We start from the raw sequence: 27,803 nt of genomic DNA on the forward strand, positions 1-27,803 counted from the left end.
TTGGTTGATCAAGCCATGGTTTGTGTATTAACTCTATCTATGCTTGATCACATATTGCCTGTTTCATATGTATTTATAATTTTCTACTTACAATGATCATGGTGTATTGTTGTGTTTCAGGAGTATTATGTTCATATGATTCAAGTGCTTCACAGCTTCTAGAGTTAGGTGTGAGTGAGTTTTGTTCAACTGTTCCCAACTCACATGTTAAGTCTAGAGTCTGTTTTAGGGTTTTGTCACGGAATAGCCAAAGGGGGAGATTGTAAGGTTGAATTTATTCAACCATCTAATTGGCTTTATTCCGTGCCAAATTTGCTTGTAATTCAGCATTTAGTAACCCTGTATTTAGGTGGGTTTGATGTAAGGGTAGTGAGTGAGATAGAGTGAAGTTTGCTCAAGAGTGTGCAAGAAAACAGAGACTCGCGGTTGGGACTCGCGGGTGACTCGCGGCTGCAAGCCGCCAGAAGCAGCACACGTGCCAAGCATGCTGGAAGATGAACAGTCATGCTAGCTGGAGCACTACAGGACAAAACAGGACAACTGGCCATACGGTTAACTCGCGACTGGATCTCGCGACTTGGTCAAGCCGCGAGCCACCCCTGTTTTTGTAAAACCTGACGTTTCACATTCCTCTCCCACTCCAGTATAAATACCCCTTTTACCCACGATTGAAAGAGAGCTTCCAGAGAGAATTTTGAGAGAGAAACCCTAAAGAAAAACCAGATTGCTTCACCCACAATCTCTACCTTAGAGTCTCTTCAAATTCCTCAACTCTCTTCCTCTCCATTGTCAAATCCTTGAGAGGTATTATACCAAACCTGGTTCTCACCATTATCATCTCTGTGAGACAGTTGTTTGGATTTCTGGGAAGCAGTTAGGAAGGAGCCAATCTTCATTGGTTGATGCTACGGTCTAGTAGCGGAATCCGGGAAGCTAGAAAAGAAAAAGGTTCGGCGCAACCTCGTTGGAGCAAGAAGCTTGGAGGGCTTAGGTGCACTGGGTAGATTAGGCTTGGAGGGTCTATTGCTGTCCTTGTATCCCAACTGTATTTTCTAGTGGATTGATTACCGCTTGGAGGGCGGCGGAGAGGTTTTTCGCCGAGGACTTCGGTTTCCTCTTCGATAACACATCGCGTGTTGTCTTTGTGTTTGCATCTTCCTTCCTCTCTATCTTTGCCTTTATATTATCTACTATGGTTTTATTATGTTATGGCTTAGATAGATTTTAACCAATTTCATATTATAGCATGTGTTAAGTTTCCGCACACTAGTTGTTTGACATATTGCTTGAATTGGTTAAGTTGTATTTTGGGGGTCTAAACGTTCAAAGGTGTTTTGTACACGTTTTTGAACTTTCATTGTTAACCTAAGCAAATGTTTTCTAGTTTTCAGTTCACTTGTAATCATAATGAAGGAATGTTTCATCATTATCTAAATGAAGAATTTATATTGGCTTTGCTACCTTTTAAGCTATAATGTTGTTAAATTTATTTGATCAATATACTAATTTGTGTTCTAATATTACTAAAAAAAATTTCTTGTATTTGTATATTGATTGATTGATTTTTTTGAGCATGCTCTATAATTATTACTGAGTGGTATAACTTAAATAGTTAAGTGTGAACTTGTATCTTGATCTTTTTTGCAGCTCTTGTATACAAATATACAATGTCTACATAGATGATGAACCGAATGGTGATGATTAGGACGGTGGTTATAAGAAAACTAGAATGAGAATAATTAAATGTTCACTTCACCTTAATATTCATCTTACTTTTAGAATTCATATTTTAGTTAACTAGTTTCTATTTGATAACTTATTTTGGATTTTAAACTTAGAACTTGGAAAATATTTCCATATGTGTTGATAAATATTTTGGTACTTGGTTGCTAATTAAACATTTATTGAATTTTTTTAGATACATTGGGTCAAAACTTAAATATATTTATTTTATTAGTATAGATGTTGAGATGTATGACATGTAAATTGCATCATAGTATAGACGTAGCGAATGCAAATATTTGTTTTTTTATGGATAAAATCACAATTTACGTGATTCTTAAACATACAAAGTTATTATCAATGTTGGATATATTTCAACAATTTACTTTTGTGATAAAGCAAAAGGAACAACATACAAATCTAAATATAAGCAATAACACAAATAGATGTGATAGGCAAAAGTAATAAACAAACACTGAATATATGTAAGAAGAAATCTGCAAATAATTAAAACTCACAGACCAAATATGTAAATGATGAATGATTCAAATCAAGTTTTGTGTTTAACACAATTTCTTTAAAGCAAATTTCGTTCCTCACATAATCACTATGGAGCTTTGAGACTTACGAACGTCTGCCTCCCAGGATAAAATGATCTACAGCACGAAAATGAAGCACACAAGGTTGTGCCCTACGAACTACTCAATGTCTTTTTCTCTCTCTTTGACACAAAATGAAAATGCACAAAAATATTCTCACTTGGAGAGTTTTCAAAAAAGTGGTTTCTTATGAACGAGGGACATTGAAAAATTATATGTTACTGAATAAGCACTCTGTTTCAGTAATAACTGTTGTGCACAGACTAACTAACTCAAAAATTAAAATAATAAAATATTATTATTTGAACAAGTAAGCTCAGTCCACATATGCCAAAAGCCCAACACAATGTCCAACTCATGAGCATATAAACTCATATATTACCTCTTTCCTTTCCTATGTGAGACTCAGGATTTTTACCACTTTTAATAACAATAATAACATCTTCAAGTGAACATAGAAAACATCAATTTCTTATTTACTCCATGCTATTTTTCTAACAATCAATGTGTTTTTTGCTTTAAATCTGAAAATATGTAGGATTTTATGATCCACAATCCGATCCTACGATCCACGATTACACTTACCTCTCACGATCCTACATAGGATCCCGATTTTGACAACCTTGATAGCAACAAAGTTCCTCGCTAAGGACTGAAAACAAGAAAGAGAAAACTCATCTTCTTCTTCACAGATACACAAAGATAGACAAAACTCAAAATGAATAAGAGATCTTATCATCTTCACTGCCTATGGCCTGATTCTGATACCCAAATGATGACGACAAGCTATAATGCCAAACATAGCTACAGATTTCAATTAAATGTTCCCTACCAACATAGCTACTAAAAAGAAAAAAAGTCAAGGCACCCATTTTAATATTCAATAACGGAGAAAGAATCGACGAAAAAAAAAATAATAATTCTGCATAAGATGCAACCCATCCGTAGTAAAGTTGAAAAGAAAATGAAAAGCCAAAAGAAAGAAATGGAAGTGAAAAAGAAGAAGAAAACATAACCAACACTGTTGAAGCATAAAGATTAATTGAAAAGGAAAGAGAGATCAGATCAACCACAACCAAAACCCAAATTTAAAAATGGTGTGCTCCTACTTAAAACCCAGACCCAACCCAATGCAACCACACTCCTCTTCAAAACCCAGACCTAACCCATTGCTGTGCTCCTTCTCATAACCTAGACCAAACCCAATGCAGCCACCTCATGCTCCTCCACAGTCAACACCAAAGCCACTGTGACCCAAAGCTACCACTGATCTGAACTAAAGTGTGAGATATGATAAAGACAAGGACAGAACAGAGAGGAAGAGGCAGAAAGAGCATGAGAAATAAATTAATGTATAGAGAAGAAAATTTTGGCTTTTGTGTTATTTTTCTCATACATTAAGTAAATTTTTTCGTTTGATTGTTGTCGGTTTGAGTCGTTTGATTATTTCCAATTTCAGATCAGTAACTCTCTCTCAACTCTTTAATTTTTCAGTTTAATCCAGATCTCTCATTCTCAACATTTTGATTTATGTATCATATTTGTTCTTGCTTCATTTTAAAATGCATGATTTACATTCCTTAATATTAATGTCACTTGTAAGGATCATTTTTAGTGTGTATCTTCGTTATTAAATTTTCAGATATCTAATCAATAGCCTTTTTAGATCTGATTCATTAACATTAGAGAAATGCTATGTGTTGACGAAAATTGTTAACTCATGTTTAACAAAAATTGTCAAATTATGTTTAACAAAATTGTCAAATTATGTGTAACAAAAATTGTTAAATTATATTTAACAAAAATTGTTATTTAATAAAGTTCATCAAACATAATTTCACCCATAGGTCTTTTGGCATATAGGTTTTATTGATGTGAGTAATGCCCATTCAAGATAATGTATCTCTTAAATACGATTCCTTGTTTCAAGGGAAGACCCTTTGATTACAACCACATTGCCTTTCTACATAAGTTTTCTTCTTCTTCTTTTTTGTGTTTGTGTTTGTGTTTGAGGGGATATGCGTTTTTATTTATTTGTGGCTGCACCTAATAATTTATTTAGGTTGCCTACGTACCTTTGACGGGGATTAAGCTAATTCATAATTCTTATTTTGAGGTTTTAGATCTAAAATCCTCAGATATGCTTTGGTCTAATTTAAACGATGGACATTTATGTCAAATACTTGGTGTTTAATTAAGCATTGACTTAATTTTGTTTTTTGGATGAGATAATTGATTTTAATTTCAAGGGTAAGTCAAGGACCATGTTTTTATGGAAATTGAACCAAGGATTCTTTTTTTAAGAAGTCGAATGTCCAAGCAAATGTCCCTTTCTTTCATTTGCCTCTTTGTAGGAATTTTAACAAGCAATGATAGTTTGATTGAAGTTCCCAAATTTAATTAAGGGAAAGAAAATTCATTTGAAGCAATTTTATTTTTATGAACATGTTTTAGAAATTGGGAATTGGAAAATTTCCTCACATCAATTTTATGATCATTTTATTTTGGGAATTGGAAATTCCAATTTTGGCTAAGGAATTAGGAATCCCAAAGAATTAGTCATATTGGAATTTGAAAGAATTAGAAACTCCCACTCTATTTAAAATAAATTTTGGAGTCAAAGACTCCATTGAAGCATATTATTTTAGATTAGCGGAGTCAAGAATTCCAAATTGTTTAAATGGTGGAGAGTCGAAGACAAAAATTGATAGAATCAAGGATTCTATAAATTTAATTCAAAATGGTAGAGTCAAAGACTTTGTTTGTTTGTTTGATTTGTAAAGTCAAGGACTCAATTGATGTAATTCATCATGGTAGAGTCAAGGACACCATCAAATTAATTCATAATGGTAGAGTTAAGGACTCCATTAATTTAATTACTGTAGAGTCAAGAACTTCATTAATTTATTTAATTGATAGAGTCAAGGACTCCATTGATTTATTTGATTTAATAGAGTCAAGGATTTTAATTGAAAAAATATTGGACAAGATTAAGAGAATTTTTATTTTGTAATTCTCAAATAGGATTTGTGAGTCAGGGACTCGTACTCCAAGTTTTATATATGGAGTTAGGAACTCCTTATAAAACCTGATCCTATTTGTTTTACCAAACGAAAATTCGGTTTAGAGAAAGAGGAAGAGAGAGATTTAGAAAGGAATTGACATATTTCCACATACAAACCTATTCCTGAAATTTTTCCAAACCTCTGCGTGCTCCTCCTTCTCTTCTTTTTGCTTTGTCCATGTGTCTTTTTTTTTTTTTAAATGGTAATGACATTGAGCCATCAATTTGACAAAGAATTAACCTCACTTCTTTTGCACATGGGTGTGAGGTTATTCAATATATATATATATATATATATATATATATATATATCAACTATTGACTTTGTTAATTTTGGAGAGGGCATTTATTTTGGGTGCCATAAACTTGTCCAAAATTTATATTCTTTGATAAATTTTGCTTGGACATTTTTTTATGTAACCACATTTTGCTTTTAAATTTCATTTTTCAACACTATGTTTACAATATTTTTAAAACACTTTCATAAGAAATCTTAAGTATTAGATTGTTATTAGTTATTATGAGTGGGCAAAAAATTAATTTAAGTTGTGGATTCAAATTTATCTATATAAATCTAAAAGTTGAAATGTAGCATTTATTATTGCTACGCTCTGGTTGAGCCACCTCATGCGCCACATCATTAGTCTTTTTAATATTTATTTTTTATCTTTAATTTTTTACAATATTAGGTATATAAATATATTGACTTTACAAATTCATTTTAGGCGGTTTTAATTTTACATATTCATCTATTTTAATTCTGATGTTATAACTAAACAATAAATCAATGGAAAATCAAAACAAAAGTACATATATTCCTCTTGAGCGGTTTTAAATTTAAATATTATTTTGCCTTTTTATCTTCATTTATTTTGGCTCTTCTTATTTTCATTCTCTTACTATAAATTTGCCACTCTCTTCCATTCTATGCATATGATTCCCATACAAAAAAAAATTCTCTCTCCCTCTCTCTCTCTCTCTCTCTTTCTTTTCATTTTCTGTTGGATTTTGTTTTTTGCATTTCTTCTTCGAATCGATGAATATTTGTGTTTTTTAGAATTCTACTTTTGATTGTTTATAACTAAAAATGTATTTACAAGTCTTGCTTAATTATTGATGTTAGAAAAGATACAACCTGATAATTGCCCATAGGAGGATCTCCAACTAGAGGTTTGTACCCTCATTGTCCTATTATTGACTAATTCATATGTGTTTCTTGATGCAATTTTTTTTATCATTTTATTTACAACACTAAATACATTTAATGAATGGTGTTATTTGTTGATCTAATTTGGGGAAAAATCATATTATAATATGTCATATTTGTTGTCAAGTTTTAGTTTATTTGGAAAACAAAAGGATAGTTTGGACAAGCTGATGAAGAATAGTTAATACAGTTGAAAACAATGGTCTTCTTGCAATTTCCTTTCACTATTTATAAATATTTTGTTTAACAAATTAGTAGTAAATTGTTATGCTTTTGTTATATGACATTCTTAAATGCTTGAGTAATTGTTTTAAGTGTTTACGAATATTTTATATTATTCTTCATTATCTATATCTTATTAGGGTATTCTTTGAGATTTTTAAGAAAAAAAATTTTAAATTTTTTGTTTAATATTATTTATTTTTCTATTCATTTTTCACATGTTGGATTAGATGTTAGATTAAATTAGATTATGACAACATTAACACAATACTTCCTCTATTTTTTTATTTTTTTTAATTCTCTACTTTTCCACCTTAGGAATTATACTCTTTGTTTTTTTTCTAAAATAAAAAATAGTTACAATCTTTTATTTTTCCATTTCTTTTTTTATTTTAAATTTTAATTTTGTTGAGTTTTATTAATTTTTAAATACATTTCTCGGTATTTTTGATTTTATGGTAGAAAAATTGGGTTTGAGAAATTTGTTTAAAACTAAAAGAATAACTTCCAAATGTTATATACTTTTTAATGATACACAAAATGAGAACATTTATCCTTTTTAAATTTTTTTATTTTTTATTTTTATTTTTTAAAGCTGATGCATGGTTCTATAGAATGGATTAGTTTGTATGATGAATCCAAGAAAATAAGTTTGGCAAATTACAACTTATAACTTATCTACCTGTGGTTTGGTCAAAATTTAAATTATCTACTCATAATTTGAAATTTGACACTTTACCCATTTGAGGTTAGCTTAGTTAGATTTCTATAAACTATCTCTATTAAAAACTCGGCTAAATATATAATTTTGCTCCACTTTTATGTCTCTCTCCTCCAAAAATACAAAAAAATAAAAAAATAAAAATACAAGATCAAATAAGATTAAAAAAAATTAAAAATAAAAATCTAGCAGAACTTGCATTATGAGATTTCAAACCACAAATAGGCAACTTAAATTTCAGTCAAATCTTAAATGGGTAAAATGTCAAATTTTAAACCACAGGTAGGCAACTTAAATTTCAATTAAACTATAGGTGAGTAAGTTGTAATTTGCTCAAATAAGTTAGAAACCTGTCGAGTTTTTCAATTAACTTCTTCTCAAATTTTTAACTTCTGTCTCAATTTTCTTTATTATATGACAAATATCAATAATTGTTATTATCATATTAATGGTTCAAGATCCATCTTACCTCGTCTATAAAATGAAATTGGATAAAATATCATTTGGTAGGCATAAAATTTCTCTTTTACAAATGTAGCCGTTACTATCACTTTGATTATGATCAAAATACTTCACCAAATGCTATATTGATGTGGCTCAATAAGAGTGTAACAACAATAAATATTACGTTTCAACTTTAGATAATATATAAATTTCGTTGTCTGTTTTGTATATTAGAAAATTGTAGTTGTAGAGTTTTCTCTTTGCCAACAATAAATGAGTTTGTTTGTAAACAAGTGTTTCAAGCTTCTATGAATGAGTTTGTTAGTGTGTTCTAATAAACTTCCAGCTTTCTAATTATAAATAAGAAAAAAAAAATTCAAACCTGTACCAGACTTGAATGAATGGTATTAACACATGAAAATAAATCAATTCTAGGTTGATATCACATCTGGAAACTTTAGACATAAAGAATTTTGACATGACAGATATTATTACTATAAATATGATAGGATTTAAACTTTTTTTTTTTTTTGGTTTGGGATATGAAACTGAGTTCATTAAGATGAAATTGAAGTACAAGGCAACTAAACTACTAAGGGTACAATTTAGGCACGTTCCAGTTGGAGGAGATGTTGAACCATAGGAGGATCAATCCACTTCCAAACCTGATAAGTACCATTACATCAAGCATAACTAGCTAGCTCATGAGCTACCTTGTTGTATTCCCCGATGTTATGAATACCGTTTCGGATCCCGTTTTGGTTTGTCTATTAGAACGGAATATTTCGGTACCGGTCAATATTGATAAATACTGGTGTACTATTTTGAAAGTACCATCATAATATATATATTTACCATTTTGATATATATTTTTGGTCAAACCTATAAAAATTACCATGAATCTTAAAGTTATAAGCCCATATTTAATATTAATAATTATTATTATAATAGCTAACAAGTTTTTTAAAATATAATAACAATAATATTTACTAGACCCAAAAAAAAAAAATCACAGAGGGTAGAAAAGACACAAAGCTTGCAACCTATTAACTCTCCTTTTGAATTGTATTATTATAATGCTAGTCATGTGGAGTGGCTCACAAAACTAAAAAATTGGAACAGAAATGCCAAAATACAAAGCTCAATGAAAAAAAGTGGAGGGCAATTGAGTAAACAAATGGGCGGACAGCTAAGAAAATGTACAAAGAAAAGAAGAAAATGGAAAGGACGAAGTGCAGAAGAAAAGAAGAACTGAAGAAGGCCAAGTTGCTGAGGCTACTGACGAAATGAGATGAACTGTGATGGGTGGCTCTATTAAGGTAATAGCTATTAAAACTTGAAAACGTAAAATCTTTCAGCATTTATCAGTAGATTCGGTACCGGCCGAAATATGTCTATTAGCCGAAATTCACCGAAACAGGCCGAAATGGCCGGAATGAACCGAAATTTGGTCTGAGGTGGAACAAGAGGGTGATTCATACCAGTTTAAGGACTGGTACGAAATTTTCCAGCCGTTCTGGCCAGAACGGAACAGTATTAATAACAATGGTATTCCCTTTTCAACTGATGAATTTTCCAACAATTGAAGGTCTCAAGGATACTATTAATCCCCTGATGCAGATGGCCAAGATTGCCATTTGTATTCCCAGCTTGAATATCTTGGACAACCATAAGAGCATCTGATTCTATATAAATCTATGACAGCTCCAGCTCCTTAGCCAAGAGCACTCCATTCTCAACCGCTAATATCTCCGTCTCTTCGCTGGAATGTTGGCCAAGGAGAGTCTTGCACATTGCTGCTATGGTGTCGCCCTTTCTATCCCTTATGACTACCCCAATACTAGCCAATTTGCCATCAGCTGAGGTAGCTCCATCTACATTTATTTTGAACACACCTGGAGGTGGGCCTTTCCATCCTAAAACCATTGGCTGCTGGTTTTGATAGCAGATAGTACTTGCTTCTTTGAAGTCAAGGATAAGTCTCCTTGCATAGTTCCAGACCTATGCAGGGGAATGGTCAATATCTTCGAAGACTATTTGGTTTCTGTTGTACCAAATGGCCCAGGCCAGCTCAAAAAAAGTTTCAAGATATTGGGAGGTTCCATTACATTTATGGGTGATGAGGGTATATATAGTATGGGTGAAGGGTAAGACAGTCACTCTCAAAAATCCTCAAGGCAGAGAGTCTTGCAGGTATCTTGCGGGAAGGCCTTACCTGCGAAGTACTCGCGAAATTGATAACCTGGCACGACTCTTTAGCTTTCAGTCATGTATTTCGCACATGCCCTTTTCGCGGGTTAGCTTCTCGCAAGCTTCTCGCAAAATCTACTAATCTTCAATTAAGCTTAAGTCTTCACCAACTTAATACTAAACCCAATACAATAAAATCCCACAAAATACAAGGAACAAAATTAAAGAAATTACAGCACTTTTTGTCATGAAATAAAGCCAACATAAAATATAGTTGTAAATCACAACTTTACAGATTTAAACATGTAACAAGGCGTAGCTAGCAATCAAATGCTTCTCTAATAGGAGACAAGATTAATTCTAACGCCAAATCACCTACTTTGATATTGTAGTAGATTATTGATTATCCAAAAATTTAAATTTACGAAATAATAAATTTAATTATTTAAATAACACTCTAACTGATCTGTTTTAAATTAAAGGTAATATTTAAAACTTTGACAGAATAGTTTTAGCTAAAGAAAACTAATGTATTTATAGTGACCTATATGAAGAAAACACCCAACTTTGTAGTACAACTCATAAGATCAAAGTTTTTTATTTATTATTTTCATATTACATATATGATCAATTGATATGATTTATCATACAATACCATTCAAAATACGTATATGCTTGAGTAGCAAGGCAAGGAGTAAGATTGACTTCCAGTGGGGTGGCTTTTAGGTGGGTAAGTACAACTTTCTTAGTCATGTCCACGGGATCATTAGATGGGGTTGCGATTTCAAAAGCAAGCAACAAGTTACTTAGTATGAGTTGTGTAACTTGTAGAGCAAATGAAATCCTAGGCACATTCTTTTACTGCTGCCAAATGGCATCAACTCAAAATGTTGGCTCTTAACATCAACATCCTTGTGAGTTGTAAGGAATCTTTCAGATCGAAAGTCAGTTGGATCCACCCATACACTTGGGTCTCGATGGAGATTTGGAATATTAACTGATGGTGTTACAAAAAAACCAAACCCTGAGCTCGTCCATATGGCTCGTCCAATGAGAGACCAACTAGGGCGAACCAAGCGCATGTAGTGATCATCCCAGTAATGACCTCGTCAGCCTTTAAACGGACGAGGCCCCTTGAGAAGCTTGTTCATCCTTAGAAACATTTGGACGGACAAGATCTACACTTGAAAAGGGAATTAGGAAGGAGTGAACACATCAGTTAAAAAGTCATCCCTAATAACCTCGTTCGTCCTTAATAAAGGATGGACGAGTTCATTGGACAACGTGTTGGACTTTGGATGACTTTGATTTCCACTGAGCGTAAGGGACGAGTTGAACTGCTATGAGCCGAGTTCTACATTAACCAATTATCGAACATAGGTCCAAATAAGGTAACTTCCATGGCGGTTATGGAAGTTACCCCCGAATCCTCTGGACTCCTCAACAATAGGAACAGTTATTAAACAGATAACCGTTTCACGTATGCTATATAAGCATTTATCGATGAGAAGGTAAGGGATATTTTTGAGACACTTTTTTCAGAGAATACTTCCTTTTTACTTGGAGTCACAAATCCACTGACTTTACCATCGGAGGACTTTTGGCCGGTCTCCACCGGTCCCCTCTGACTTAGTACTTGTTATTTCAGGATCAAGCCCTAAGATTATCAGCGCCCGAGACTTTCAACCTATTGATTTCCAAGAAACCATCAGTTAGCGCCGTCTGTGGGGACGAGACTGTTTTGCAGTTTTCTTTTCCGTGACAAAAGGTTGATGGTTCGGACTAGATCAAGGGCTACTAACCCAGGCCATCAGGGAAGTAGGGACGCTTCAAGCAACCCCTATCGCGATCGGCAATCTGCACCAGACATGCAGACATCATCTGTCCAACATGTGCAATCTATGGCGGCTGCAATGGCGGTGTTAACTCGCCAAAACCAAGAATTAAGAATGGAGATTAATCTGAAAAGGCAGACACGTGAAGAGCGTGAAGGAGGAGGACAAACACAGAGTCATGATGATAGAGAAAATACTGAAATTGGAAGTCAGTTAAGAGGCACCACTTCACGAACGGTACCACACTTGAAAGAGGAGATGGACCAAATGAAGAAAGTCATGGAAGAAATGAAAGAGAACATAAGATGGGCAAATCCTATAGAAGATTTGGTCCACAGAACTGACTCCCCCTTTACAGCTTCCATCAATGGTCACCCTCTACCATCAAAGTTCAAGTTGCCTTCTCTGGATTCGTATGATGGAACGCGTGACCCGTTTGATCACATTGCTACTTTCAAGAAAACAATGCACCTTCAAGGGGTCCCTAATGAAATCATGTGTAGAGCCTTCCCTACCACCCTTAAAGGTCCGACACGAGTCTAGTTCAGCAAAATACCCCCGAATTCGGTAAGTTCTTTTGAAAAGTTGAGCATGTTGTTTGTTAATAATTTCATTGGGGGACAAAGACACAAGCGTTCCTCTTCCAACTTGTTAACCATAGAATAAGGAGAGAATGAGAGCCCGCGGTCATTCATCACTCGTTTCAACAGAGAAGCCCTGAGCGTGGACGAGGTAGATGACAAGCTTTTATTGGCGGCCTTCCATAATGGGTGAATTCGGAATTATTCATACATAAACTCTATGAAAAAAAGCCTCAGTCCATGGCCGAACTCGTCCATTCGACCCAAAATTTTATGAATGCAGAAGACATGATCATTGCTAAGAAGAGGAAGAGATCTGAGAGAATAGAAGCAAACCCCAATCGTCATTCCGAGCAAGGCTCTCGTCCAAAGAAGGGACGGACGGAAGAAAGGAAAGACTGAGATAATAAGAAGCCTGGCTCTTCAGCATGGAATCAACAGTATACCCCCTTTAACATGCCACTTGAGCAGGTCCTTATGCAAATCAAGGATGATCCTTCCTTGAAGTGGCCGGAGAAAATGAAGGGAGATCCCAATAAGCGCAATAGGAATAAGTATTGTCACTTCCATAGGGATCATGGGCATGATACAGACAAGTGTTTTGATTTAAAGCAGCAGATTGAGAATCTCATAAGGCAAGGAAAGTTAAGGAATTTCCTTGGACGAGACCACAAGGACGAGAAATTAAACGGGAAGATAGAAGAATCATCATGATAACCGCTCGGAGAAATAAGAGTAATCATAAGGGGAAGTTTGACAGGTCAGTCGTCCAAGTCAAATAAAGCATACTTGAAAGTAGTGCAGAGCGTCCAACTTTCTAGACGATCACCAAGGGCAAGGTCCATGGATGAGCAAGCGATCACTTTCACAGATGAAGACGCTGAGAGAATTCACCACCCTCACAATGATGCTATCATCATCACCTTGCTTATTGCTGACTACACAACCAGAAGAGTGCTAGTTGACAACGGAAGCTCGACAAACATTTTATATTATCCAGCTTTTCAGCAGATGAGGTTAGGACGAGACCAGTTCCGTCCAGTGAACTCCCCTCGGTAGGTTTTGGTGGAATGAAGGTACAGCCTGTGGGTACTATTTCATTATCAGTGGTAGTGGGGGCATACCCGCAACAAATCACCAAGGATGTGAACTTCCTTGTAGTAGATTGTTCATCATCCTACAACGCCGTAATTGGAAGGCCAACTTTAAATAGTTGGAAGGTTGTTACATTTACCTAGCACCTATCAGTCAAGTTTCCGACAAAACATGGAGTAGGACAAGAGAATGTTACCTGGCCATGTTGGCCGTGGACGAACAAGTTCAGACTATGAATATTGAAGAAAAGAGAGTTGTAGCAGAGCCCACCGAAGCATTGGAAGATATTTCCTTGGATGAAAATAACCCTGAAAGGTGTACCAGGGTTGGAGCAGATCTAGAAGAGAAGATTAAGAAGGACCTCGTCCAGTTTTTGAAGAAAAATATTGATGTGTTTGCTTGGAGTCATGAGTACATGCCGGGTATAGATCCTAGTGTCATTACCCACCGTCTGAATGTATGTCCTTCCTCCAAGCCACCAAAAAAAAAAAAGGGTGTTTGCCCTTGAGAGAGATAATGCTATCAAAGATAAAGTTCAAAAGTTAATTGTGGCGAAGTTTATTCGAGAAGTGTACTATCCGGATTAGTTGGCCAATGTAGTAATGGTCAAGAAGGCAAACGGCAAGTGGAGAATGTGTGTAGACTTCACCGATCTAAATAAGGCTTGCCCCAAGGATAGCTACCCACTGCCACGCATTGACCAGTTGGTAGATTCCACTGCGGGCCACAAGTTGCTTAGCTTCATGGATGCTTTCTCTAGATACAATCAGATAAGGATGGATGAGGTAGACCAAGAGAAGACATCCTTTGTCACCAATCAAGGCTTGTTCTGTTATAAGGTGTTCAGTTTAAAGAATGCGGGGGCAACATATCAGAGATTGGTTAACCACATGTTTCGTCCGTAAATCGGAAGGAATGTGGAAGTCTATGTAATAACATGCTAGTGAAGAGTTAGGACAAGGGAGCAGAAGGACGATATCCACAAATGGAAAAATTAGCTTTCGCATTGATAACAGCTTCTAGGAAGCTAAGGCATTATTTCTAAGCACATGTTATTAATGTCATGACAGATCATCCGCTCAAGAAGGCAATGAACAAATTGGAAGCTGCAGGACGACTGATCCAATAGGCTGTAGAGCTCAGTGAGTTTGACATTAGATATCAACCAAGGCATGCCGTAAAAGCTCAAGCCTTAGCAGATTTCATTGCGGAGTTTACCCCAAATCATGATGATTTAGATGAAACGGAAAACAATAAGAGATGGGTCGTCCATGTGGATGGTTTGTCTACATGGCACACAGGAGGAATTAGTGTGGTCCTACAATCCCCGGAAGGAGACAAAATGAAACACAAAGTTCGTTTGCAGTACCAAACAACTAATAATGAAGTCGAGTATGAAGCCCTCCTCAAAGGGCTAGAATTTGCTAAGTTTGTGGAAGCCAAGTCCATACTCGTCTTGGGGAATTCTCAGTTGATTATGGGCCAAGTGAATGGGATATATGAAGCTAAGGAAGAATGGATGAGGAAATACCTTAATAGGGTGATGCGCCTCATGAAAAGATTTGAGGAAGTTGACTTCGTTCAAATCCCAAGGAAGGAAAATGTGGATGCTGATACCATAGCGAAAGAAGCCTCAGCAAATGAATCCATGGACGAATTTGATGAGATTCAGCATATGCCAAGTATAGATATCCCAGAAGTACAACAGGTAGAGAGCAGAGGAAATTGGATGACCCCGATTGTATCATACCTAAAAGACGAATGACTTCCAGAAGAGAAAGACGAGGCCAAGAAGCTGAGGGTAAGATCGGCTAGGTACGTTCTTATGGACGAGGTGCTATACAAAAGAGGTTTTTCTCAGCCTTATCTTACATGCTTCGCTCCGAACGAAGCGAACTACGTATTGAGAGAAGTTCACGAAGGAGCGTGTGGCAATCACTCAGGAGCTAGGTCACTTGTCCACAAGGTCGTCCGTGCGGGGTATTATTGGCCAAATATGCAAGCTGATATTAAAGCATACGTCAAGGTCTGCGACCAATGCCAATGGTTTAGCAACGTCCCTAAGCAACCATCAGAGTACCTCACCCCGATAATGGCACCGTGGCCCTTTGCACAATGGGAACTAGACATTTTGGGTCCCTTCCCATTAGGCACAAGGCAGATGAAGTTTCTAGTGGTGGGCATTGATTATTTCACTAAATGGGTGGAAGCTGAACTGTTAGCAAATATCACACAACAGAATGTTAAAAATTTCGTGTGGAAGAACATTGTGTGCAGGTTTGGAGTGCCCAGGGTATTGGTGTCTGACAATAGACAACAATTTGACAATGCACTTTTCAGGGACTTTTGTGCACACTTCGGAATTCAAAATCATTATTCCTCGCCCGCCCATCCCCAAGCCAACAGTCAGGCTAAAGTTGCAAACTGATCCTTGTTGAAAATCATCAAGCCTCGGCTTGAGAGAGCAAAGGGAGTATGGCCAGATGAGTTACCAGGTGTTCTATGGGCGTACAGGACGACAGTGAAAACCCCTACTGCAGAAGTGCATATGGCCAATCACAGGGTGATGATGTATCAAGATAAGGATAATGAGGAGCAACTCCGTTTGAACCTTGATCTAATAGACGAGGTAAGGACAGATATAGAGCACAGGACAGCAAAATACAAAAACCTCATGGCTAGGCAATATGATGCAATGGTGAAACCAAGGCGGTTCAACATAGGAGATCTCATCCTGAAAAAGTTCTCTTTGGAGGCAAGGATCCTACTACTTGGAGGCCCTGGACGGAAGAAAATTGGAGCATCCTTGGAATGTGGAGCACCTGAGGAGGTACTATCAATAAAAATGAGACTGGACGAGTATTACTATGGACGAGCTTGGAGCTTGTCTGTCTACTTACGTTCTACTTATGTTTGATGTTGTTTGTCTTTGATACTACTACTTTATTATTTATGTTGTGGTTATTTATGTCGTGATTATGGACGAAGTTATGGAGTTTGTACTTATGAAATAAAAAAGGCATTAGCATGTATGTGCCTTATCTGTGAACAATATTTATGTTATGTACAAAATGTTGTGTGAACTTCAAATCTCCATGTTATTTTCGTTCAAGTTAACCCACAAGGGGGCTAAAAGATTCAAGATGAATAAATTCTCTGGATGCAGAGATGTAACGTCAATAAGTTTTCCTGAGTAAAACAAGGAAAAAACTTAGGCATACTCGTCCAAGTCATGGACGAGGTAAAGCCTTATAAAGAATATTCGTCCAATTTAAGGACGAGAATCAAAAGCCAACTGAAACAATCCAATCCTTGGACGAGTGAAAAGTTAGGCAAAAGAAACTGGATAGTATGTAAAATCAGCTTGCAAGTCTTAGGACGAATAAAGCTAAATGAAAAATACTACCCACAGAGACGAGTTACATTAACAAAAATAATATAATATATATATATATATATATATATTTTTCACCATGGACGAGCCAAAGCTGGAGTTGATATAGATAACAGCATTCGTCCACACAAAGATAGAAAATAAACTTTCATTAACTAAAGGGTGGACCTCTTACGTCCAAAAACCCTTGTTAAGTCAAAACATACTGAAATAATTGTTTAAGGCCCCGTCCTAAAACCATGGACGAGGCAAATGTACTTTAGTTACATAAAAAGGTCCCAAAACTAAGGACCAAACGAAAACCAAAAGAAAAGAAAAGAAATACAAGGATTGCTTGTGTAAAAGTCTCGTCTTTAAGAAGAGGGGGCATTAGCATTGGGGTCGTCTTGGGGTGGCTGAGTGTTGGCATCGTCTTCCACATTGACGTCCTCGGAGTTAGTTTGAAGAAGAGAGTTGGTAACAGCAGCAAGGTTAAGCTTAATAGAGCTAAAGTCCACTTCTGGAAAGTTTTCCATAGCGTCCGCTCTGAAATCCTCAAAACCTGCTGCATAATTGGCATCCAGAAGATCAGTGTATTGCTTGGACGCCTTAAATTCAGTCACTGCATCCTCTTTAGCCTTGGACAAAAGAACACTCAGCCCGTCATTCTTCTTCTGTAGATGGTCAAGACGAGTGCCTTTTTCCACTGCATCAGTCTTCAACTCATCAATCAATTTTTGGAGCTCTGTTGTCTTCTCCTTAGCCTGAGCAGCCACCCCAGCCCATTTATTGGATTCCTCCTTCACCTCCTGAATCCTCGTCTCTAACAAGACTCTTGTCTTGTCCAATCCTGTAGCCTACTTAGATGCTGCTATAAATTTTGACATAGCCTAAAAATAAAAAAATGAAATAAAGGTTAGATAAAAAATATATATTGGCAAAGACAAGGAAAAATATATAATTACTTACCTTGAAAAGATCGTGAACACCAGAATGTTCAAAATCCTTCAAGGACATGTCATAGCAAACATTTATGTCCTCGTCCAAAACAGCCTTCTAAAAACGCTCCCAAGCCAGGTCTTCATTTTCAATGATATTTGAAGGGACCTGTTGAGAAGGCTGAGATGTGGCAGGCACAGTCGTCTTAGGCGGAGGAGTCTTGGACGGAGTGGTCTCAATTGGAGTGGACGAGTCCACGTCGTAAATTTTGACAAGTTGTTGAGACGAGGAAATGTTGGGCTTAATTATTTGGGATGACCCATGCTTGGCCTTTTTGCCTCAACGGTTAGGGAGATTTCCCAAATCTAGATTTTTGGACAAAGATCTCTTTTTGTCCCCAGCCAATGGACGAACTTGTGGCTGGGACTCAGGACGATCTTCTTCATCTACAATCTCTTTTCCCTTATTTTCTTTCATAGTTGACACTCCTAAAGGTGAAAAACAATGATGATAAGTGAGAAATTATAAGTAGATCAAGAAATAAGTTAAGTGTTCAAAATAACATCAGGTAGAAACTTACTTCTTCTAACTATGACTTCGTGAGCAATAGCCTCATCTGATGGTTCAGGGCCAAGTCCCCACTTGGCAAGATGTCGTAGGGTAACTAAAGAACGAAAATCCCTATCGGCGAAAAGACGAGCTCTATGGACGCGATCACGGTGAAATTTGCTTAAAGACAGACGTTTAACATCTATTAAACAAATGATAAACAAAAGTTAGAAGCAAATAAAAAACAAGTTGAAAGAAAGAAAAATGAAAAAGGGGAGGGACATACTTTCAGGACGAAGGTTCCCTAAGTCCCCAGAGTAAGGGGCAAAAGGGTCCCTGCCAACGTCCATAAGGTTCCCTGCCCAAAAACCGGAGACAAAGATAAACTCCGTCTTCCAATTTCTGTCAAATGAGGCCAGGGACTTGATTAATCTACAATCTTTACCCCTAGTTGTGAACTAGTAAAAGCCAAGGGATTGATTTATCTGCGAAGGTTTATAACAAAAGAGGAACTCGTCCACAATAAGGGAATGGTCCCTCCCAAATACTTCATTCCACAAAATTTGCATAGAAATAACTAATCTCCACGCATTAGGGTTAAATTTACATATATCTAAACCTAACCTAACTAATAATTCTCTAGCGAATGCATTCAATGGTAACCTAAAACCCCCCAAGAAATAAGCTTCATAGACACCTACCCCAAAACGAGGATTGCAACACCACTCTCCATGGACGGGCAACCTAGGTTAAGCTCATCCAGCATCTGGTACCATGCCCTAAGATTGTTAAGCCTTTGTTCATTCGTTTTAGAATGAACACCTACAGCACAAATATAAGCTGTCTCCTCTTCGTCTAAAGGACTAGACGGAGGCACATTGGATGAAGTGCCAGCTTTGGAACCAAAGGCTTTCCTAAGTTGTTCTTGGATAACTTCTAAAGGAAGCCCAGGCACACCAGAGGTATACCCCTCGTCCATAAAGCTTTCCCCACTACTATGACTACTCTTACTTAAACCACCATTACTGGTTGTATCATAATACTCATCTATAGCTTTCTCTGTACTATCACTAGATGAGGAAATAACAGTTTGAAACATTTTTTGGAAACCAAATTCCTAAAGACGAGAAGGAAAAGAGTACCTGACTTTACACGAGAGAGGACTATGGACGTGGAGAGACTTCTAGACGAGGGCTCTAGACGAAGAAATGTTTCAGAAATGTGAAGGGTAGGGGAGGAATTCCACTATTTATAGACATCTAACTGGGTATTCGAAACGGCACGACCAACCAGGATATGACATGTGGCTGGCCCCTTGAAAAAATAAATTGACGAGACTGGACATCAGTGAAACTATGATACATGGCATGTACAGTTGACATTAAATGCACAAATCCTTTAGACGACCCATGTGGACAAGGGGGCAACTGATGGTGTTACAAAAAAACCAACTCCTGAGCTCGTCCATATGGCTCGTCCAATGAGAGACCAACTAGGGCGAACCAAGCACATGTAGTGATCGTCCCAGTAATGACCTCGTCTGCCTTTAAATGGACGAGGCCCCTTGAAAAGCTTGTCCGTCCTTAGAAACATATGGATGGACAAGATCTACACTTGAAAAGGGAATTAGGAAGGAGTGAACGCATCAGTTAAAAAGTTGTCCCTAATAACCTCGTCCATCCTTAATAAAGGATGGACGAGTTCATTGGACAACGTGTTGGACTTTGGATGACTTTGATTTCCACCGAGCGTAAGGGACGAGTTGAACTGCTATGAGCCGAGTTCTACATTAACCAATTATCGAACACATGTCCAAATAAGGTAACTTCCAAGGCAGTTAGGGAAGTTACCCCCGAATCCTCCGAACTCCTCAACAATAGGAACAGTTATTAAACAGATAACCGTTTAACGTATGTTATATAAGCATTCATCGATGAGAAGGTAAGGGATATTTTTGAGACACTTTTTTCATAGAATACTTCCTTTTTACTTGGAATCACAAATCCACTGACTTTACCATCGGAGGACTTTTGGCCGATCTCCACCGGTCCCCTCTAACTTAGTACTTGTTATTTCAGGATCAAGCCCTAAGATCATCAACACCCGAGACTTTTAACCTACTGATTTCTAAGAAACCATCATTAACAAGAGCCATGTACTGGTTGGGATGTTATAGCCAGCCAAAGTACAGTCTTCCAAGGACTGATGTGGCATTAAGGGTGGTCCAGCAGGGAATAAACATATTGTTTCTTTGAGGATAGCTTGGAGGTATTCCAAAATATTCACATTTGATTCCTTCACTTGCCTTTCTCTACCAACTTGGTTGTCTAATTCTTGTTGAGCTTTCTTTAGAACTTCACAATTCTTGAGAAGTAAAGAGAGTCTATGTCAATGTTACTGTTGTTGTGTCTATGGCCGTTAAGATAAAGGAATGCAAAAGTAATATAATTGTAATGTGAGGAATTAATAAGTGGTCTGCGATCGATCTGTTTGTTTTAATGGAAACCATTATGTGAAGATAATTTTTCACATCTTCCCGTATTTGGTAGTATCCAAAAAAATAGATCCAAGGAAAACTATCTCTTAACTTTCTTTATTTACCTCACAAACTACTATTTTGCGTAATTGACGCCAATAGGGACCATAAGAGCATTCGCACTAGGGATTGCAAATGCCAAATGTAAGGAATTGTATATGTACACTATTGCAAAAAAATTTGCAATTGCGCTATAGTGCAATTTTACATGTAGAATTGCATTGTAGCACAATTGTAAAAATAAAAACATTATCTTATTCCTTTTCTCTCTCATCTGCTCTGACTCTCCCACTCTCTCAACTATGTCCTCGTCTCTCTCTCTTTTAGATTTCTCCCTCTCCCTTTCCTCTCTCTCAGTGTTGTTTGCTCCGATGGGTTTAATGTGGCTTCAATGGGTTTGCTCCGATGTGGGGTGGTTTGCTCTGATCGGTGTATCATGGTTCAAGTGGTGGATCAGTGTGGTGGGGTTATGGGTTATGGATTTGGGTTGATTTGGGCGTGACGGAGCTAGGTGTTGATTTAGGCATGGATTGGAGATTTTGGATTTATGTGTTGATTTTGGATTTGGGATCGGCATGACAGAGCTAGGTGTTGATTTTGGGTTTGGGATTGGCGTGGATTGGCGGAGATGGAAGATCGTGGTGGCGGTGTGGGTCTGGGTCGATGATCGGGTCATGGAAGAGGAAGATCTCGGTGGTGGTGGTAAAGGCTTGTTCTTGTAGTTGGGGTTTTGGGTTGAAGTGATTGATCTTGGTGAAGAAGGTGACGAATCCTGAGGATGAAGAAGAAGAAGGGTTTTGTTGGTTAACGGGTTTTGGTGTCATGGTGGTTGTTGTGTGGTGGTGACCGGGTTGTTATGTGGAGGTAATGTGGTTGAGAGGGTGGTTGCTATGTAGATTGGTGTATTGAGTTTTCTCTGGTACTTGACCACTAGTTGAGAAAGAGGAAGGGAAACAGAAATGAGAGAGAGAGAATTAAATATATTTTATTGTATAATTTATATTATTTTAATGTGTAGTATGGTAAAATAAAAGTTGGGATGCTGGTGTATTATAAAATGGTATTGTATAATTGATAAAATGACTTTTTGAAATGGTAAAATAGAATAGAATGAAGATATGAGGCGCGAATGCTCTAAGGGCTGAAACCAAACATGCTATAATTGTTGCCCAAAAGTTTTCAAGCTAAAGCTTTTGGACGGTTGGCAAAGGCTTTATCATTGGTGTTAAAACATTCTTTAGCTATTTCCCAATTGGTTACTACTAGCATTCGATGCACACCCAAGTAGATAGTGAAGAGTGGTCAGTACTTGTCAGCCAAGCATGTTACCCAAAGTTGTATAGGGCGGTTGCGACCCTCCCAATAGGTGGAACAGTCTTTTTACTAGCAGTTCTTTGAACTCTTCTTGATATCCAGAGTAGAAAGAAAAAAATCAGGAAAAGGCCAAAAATGCTGGCAATAGAAGTTGTGTGGGATGGGTACGAGATGAGCATGGTTGCTGTTTCTTTTTTTTCTATTTTAAATGGGAATTGGTCGCTGTTTCTAGTCTTTCACACCGAGGTTTAGTATTTATTTAAAAGAAAGTGTGTTTAAGTAAATTTTATTCTAACTTGCTTTAGCCTTTAAGGGCTAGGTAGCATAGAGTATAGACACGACAGAATGGGCTGCATGTCTGTGTCGGACGAGAAATTTTTGGTTCCACCGGGAGGACCACTGATGTGGTCCTCCCTGTTCTTGCCAACCAATTAATAAGTGCCATGTGGCCATTTTTCTGATTCAGGTCCACATCAGCAGCAACCCATGTCCTTTAACTCTGGTTAACAAAACCAAACCAAGGTTAAAACAAAAACAAAACTTACCCAACCGGAAAGCCAAAATCAAACACGCCTCTTTCTTTCTCTCTCCCTCTAGCTCTATTTCCCCAATTCTCTAGAGAAGAAATCCCCATCCCTTTTCGTATGAAATTGAAATTCAAGCCGTGGCTACTACAACAGCGACAGCAACGACAACAATAATGATAAAGATGAAGATAAAAATAGTGCGATGTCTTTCGCGGAGGCGAGAAGGCTGATGAGATTGGTGAACGTGGAAGCGTGCAAGAGCATGGGCGTCGCTAGATCCGCCGCTTTTGCTCAGGTTCTCGACGAAGTCGGCGTCATTCTTCTCTTTCGCGACAAGGTCTACCTTCATCCCGATAAGGTCGAAATCTCTCTCAACCAGCATCTTTGTCGAGAAGCAAAGATAAGGCCCAAAGCCCACAAGCTCCGATCGGTTTTGGTGGTCATGGGAATTTTGGGTTTTGGTTTTAAGACTTATGCCCCCATTCGATCTTAACAGGGATGTGGTTTATGAGATGAAGGCATACAGATTTTTTTTTTTTTAATTTTTTTATTGGAATTTGAATGTTGTTGTTGATGCTACGAAATTGATGTCCTAAAGTTTTGAAGAAAGATTGTATCAGTGACTTTGAAGGCAATGGTGTGCATTAAGGTGTGTTGGGTGATGCATAGTTGTGTGCGTTGAGGGGTGCACTGGGGTGCGCGGGCTACTGTTGTATTGTGCGTGGGCTGCTGCTGTGAGGTGCGTGGGCTGCTGCTTTAGCATGTACCAAAAAGTTGAGCACTTGGTTGGGATGGTCAGGGGAAGTTAGTTAGTTAGGCAGTTAGAGCAGGGTTGTTAATCATTGGGTAGTAAATTAGTTAGTTAACATGGATTCTGTTACATAAATAAGCTGGATTGTATTGATGGGGGTCATAAGGAATAACACATTTGATTTCACTTGCTTCCTTTATTGCTCTGTTTTTGGTGTTTGCATCTCTCTGTAAATTTTGTTCATTTTGGCAATAAAATTTCTCAATTCTTGGGCAGCTTGTTGTTGAGTTGGAGCTTGTTCCCAATTAAGGTGCTGATTCATCTTTAAAAAGGGACATGGAAGAAAGAATTCTAAAACATCATTTCCCTCCCAAAACCGGGCCACACACAATATCTAATAACAGGATCATAAGTATATTAAAATAACTACATCTATGAGCAAAGAAAACAAATTGAACCGTGCCTTATCTCTCCCAAGTCCCAACATCCAATAAAAAAAGGCCACATAACCATATTTTCTTACTCAGCTCCACATCAGCCTTACCCATTAACTTAACTATAATTAAAAAATCAAACCAAGGTTAAATCTCAGCTCTACTTATAGACTTACTCACTTACCCGGAAACCCAAAATCAATTAGCCAAAATCAAACCTTGTTAACCCACTGTGTTAGCCACTTCTCACCCAATTTCTGAAACACAAAATTTTATTTTACCCGCTCAATCCTCTTCCCTCTCCCTTCCCGCATCATTGGACAAGCCTTTCAAACAATCTTATGCTGGGTTTTCTTTCTTCTCCCTTGGATGAATAGTGAGTTGTACTCACTGTAAGCTATGGCTGAAGTAGTTCCTGGAATCCACACACCACCATTGCAACTAACCAATATTGATCAAGGTATGTATGTTACAAAGACTCATTTCACTCTTCAATGTATCATTCTCTTAGCTTTGTTTTGTTTTTATGTAGTTTACAAATATGGTATCTTCTACGTGTTTGATAAAAACCCAAGATAAGAAATAATTAAAATAATGAAATTTTTATGTGTTGTTTTCTTTCTGTCTAGTTTATAGATATTAAAAATTAAATTTTTATGAGTCTATGGTGTGAATTGTTAGAACCTACTTTTTGTTTTTGGGTTTATTAGATGCCACTCTATTTCTTTGTTTTTGAAACATAGCACAAGTTAAGTTCTAAACATACCTTAAGTCCAAAATGTAAAAATAGTTAAAAATTAGAATTTGTACAGTTAATAGTTTATACGCACACACCATTCTTTTTTCTTTTTTTATTATCCTTTTGATTTGAGTTTCCTTAGAAATGTGTTTTGTGATGTTTTTAATTATAGATATTAGAGCCGATGAAGAACTACAAGATGTTGAAAATTTGCTTGGAATGGTGGTGCACAGTGAGGAGGAAGCATATAAATTGTATAATGATTATGCTATACGAATTGGATTTAGTGTTCGAAAAGAAAAACTCAGATATGCAAAAAATGGTGTAAGACAGAGAGAGTATGTGTGTTCAAAAGAAGGATTTCCACGAGATGGTGACCATTTGGATGATAAGAAATTCAAAAGATTACAAACTAGGACTGGTTGTGAAGCTAGTATCAGGTTTACAGTGACAAATGGTGAGTGGAAGGTTACTCATTTCAATTCTAATCATAATCACGAGCTTGCAAAGCCTGAAGAAAGACCGTTTTTAAGGTCGAATCAAAAAATAACTGATGCTCAATTAGGTGTAATAAGAACTTTTAAAGAAGCGGGCATAAGAACAGTAAGTACATATTCCTATTTAGTTGAGGAAGCTGGGGGATTTGAAAATGTTGGGTTTATAAAACGAGATTGCTATAATGCGGTGAACAAGCAAAAGTTAATCAATGTTGAGGCTGGAGATGCTCAAAGTTTAGTAAACCATTTTAAACAAAAGCAAGCAGAAGATCCTATGTTTTTTTATGCAATTCAAGTCAATCAAGAAAATCGAATGACAAATTTTTTTTGGAGAGATGGTAGATCAAGAATTGATTATAACTCTTTTGGAGATGTAATATGCTTTGACACTACATATCGAACTAACAAGTATAATATGATATGTGCCTCATTTGTAGGTGTCAACCATCATTGGAAGAATGTACTTTTTGGTTGTGCATTTCTATTGGATGAAACAACTGCTTCATTTACTTGGTTGTTTGAAACATTCTTGGAATCAATGGGAAATCAAAAACCAAAGACAATTTTTACTGACCAATGTCAAGCAATGAAGAATGCCATAAGAGTTGTGCTTCCTGATACTTGTCATCGCCTATGCTTATGGCATATCTCAAAAAATGCTGCAGAAAATTTACCAAGGCATTATGGGAATCCTGAATTTAAGAGTAAATTTAATAAGATTCTTTATAATTGTGAGACAGAAATAGAGTTTCAGTCTTGTTGGGATGCCTTGCTTAGAGATTACAATTTGGTGGGCAATAAGTGGCTTAACATGAAAGGTGGTGTTCAGTTTTTAGTCATAACATTTTCTCTTGCCGAATGAAAACTTCATCCAGGAGCGAGAGTACAAATAATGTTTTTCAACATATGGCATGCAAAACAATGAGACAACAGAATTTGTACATGAGTATGAGAAAGCTTCAAAAAATATGCGCACAGACGAGTTAGAAGAAGATTTTCGTTGCAAACAAGGTACGTCTTTTCAAATAGTCCAAAACTGTGGACTTTTGCAACATGCAACATCTGTTTATACTCGTACAATGTTTAAAAGATTTGAGTTAGAAATTACTTCTGCCTTGGGGGTCACACACCAAGATGTTAATTCTGATGGAGTGTCTTTCACCTATGAAATCATTGAAGGAAGTGGTCAGAGGGTTCATGTTGTCTATTTTAACTCCTCAAATAATGAAATCACGTGCAGCTGTAAAATGTTTGAAACATTGGGGTTACTATGTCGACATGCTTTGCGAATACTTATTATGAAAAATGTAACAGAGCTTCCTGATCAGTATATTTTGAAACAATGGACAAAAAATGCAAAGAAAGATAATGTTGTATGTGATCATACAAAATCAGCGGATGCAAATGATGAGTTGTCAGTGACATCACACCATAATGAATTAATGCGCTCAGTTTATGAATTTTTCACAAGAAGTGCAGCAACAACTCGGCATACTGAAATGTGCAAAAGAAAAATTAGAGAGATGATAGAATTTGTTGAGAAAGATATGGAGATGTTAAGTGGGGCAAGAGATTATGGTGAAAGAGTAAATAGTTTTGTGGATAATAACATCTCTGGTGACGTTGAGAAGACTAATTGCTCACTTAATAATTTGCCTATATTAGATCCCCCATGTGTGCGACCAAAAGGAGTCACAAATGCGAGAATGAAAAGCAACATGGAGAAGCGTAAAAGGAAGGCATTAAAAGATATTACAAGATCAAGTAACTCTTTTTCTTTTTAAATTTTAAATGTTAGTTCAATGATTCAATTATTTATTTGTTGTGAATAATGCCCAATATTTCCTCTCTTTTTTTAGAACAATTGCCCAAGAGAGGACTTCCAGCAAACTCTGCCCAAGAGAGGACTTCCAGCAAACTCTGCCAGCCAATGCACCCATCTAATGTACCCATGGATGAGAACTACAATAATCAAGTATGATCTAAGCCCTTTGCATCCTCTTTTTTATTTATTTTTAAATGATCATACATTTTAATCTCTTATAGTATTTTATAGGTATTCCATTCTCTGGGCATGCCAATGACTAGTAGTTCAAACCATTTTCAACTATCAAATCAGGTACAAGTAAAAAATAAAATAAAATGATATATGCACTAGTATTTCATTTTTATAAATATCTACCATTTGATGTTGAGATCATTTGAATGTAGATCCCTTTTTCTTATTGGAGTGGTGCTTCTCCAAATGTTAGCTTAACAAGCATGCTTCAAAGTAACAATTGCTTAAATCATTTAAGTCAGGTAAATATACTTGCTATTTTTATTCCTCATTAGTTATGTTTATTTATTTGTATCAATAGTTATCACTTTGTTACTATAATTGAAAATGTCTATATCTAATTTTGCAGAATTCTTTCTTAAATGGTTTTACGCAACTAAATCCAGGACAAAAGTGATTTGACTT

General features: G+C 36.6%; 3 protein-coding genes across 4 annotated transcripts in view; 2 read left to right on the top strand and 1 right to left on the bottom strand.

The window, feature by feature from the left end:
* Positions 1–27,803, bottom strand: part of LOC126702617 (cytochrome P450 CYP82D47-like) — a 52,418-nt gene that overhangs the window by 11,848 nt on the left and 12,767 nt on the right. The window lies entirely within an intron of this gene.
* Positions 24,488–26,201, top strand: LOC126704042 (protein FAR1-RELATED SEQUENCE 5-like). The gene is made up of 2 exons (XM_050403083.1): positions 24,488–24,563; positions 25,015–26,201. The coding sequence occupies exons 1-2, from the start codon at positions 24,503–24,505 to the stop codon at positions 26,199–26,201; spliced, it is 1,248 nt and encodes a 415-aa protein (XP_050259040.1). The 5' UTR covers positions 24,488–24,502.
* LOC126704043 (protein FAR1-RELATED SEQUENCE 3-like) lies at positions 26,251–27,795 on the top strand. The gene is made up of 5 exons (XM_050403084.1): positions 26,251–27,103; positions 27,199–27,314; positions 27,396–27,458; positions 27,551–27,640; positions 27,748–27,795. Exons 1-5 carry the CDS (start codon positions 26,251–26,253, stop codon positions 27,793–27,795), a joined length of 1,170 nt encoding a protein of 389 aa, XP_050259041.1.

This window comes from Quercus robur, chromosome 10 (assembly GCF_932294415.1).
Source record: "Quercus robur chromosome 10, dhQueRobu3.1, whole genome shotgun sequence".
NCBI classification, from domain to species: domain Eukaryota; kingdom Viridiplantae; phylum Streptophyta; class Magnoliopsida; order Fagales; family Fagaceae; genus Quercus; species Quercus robur.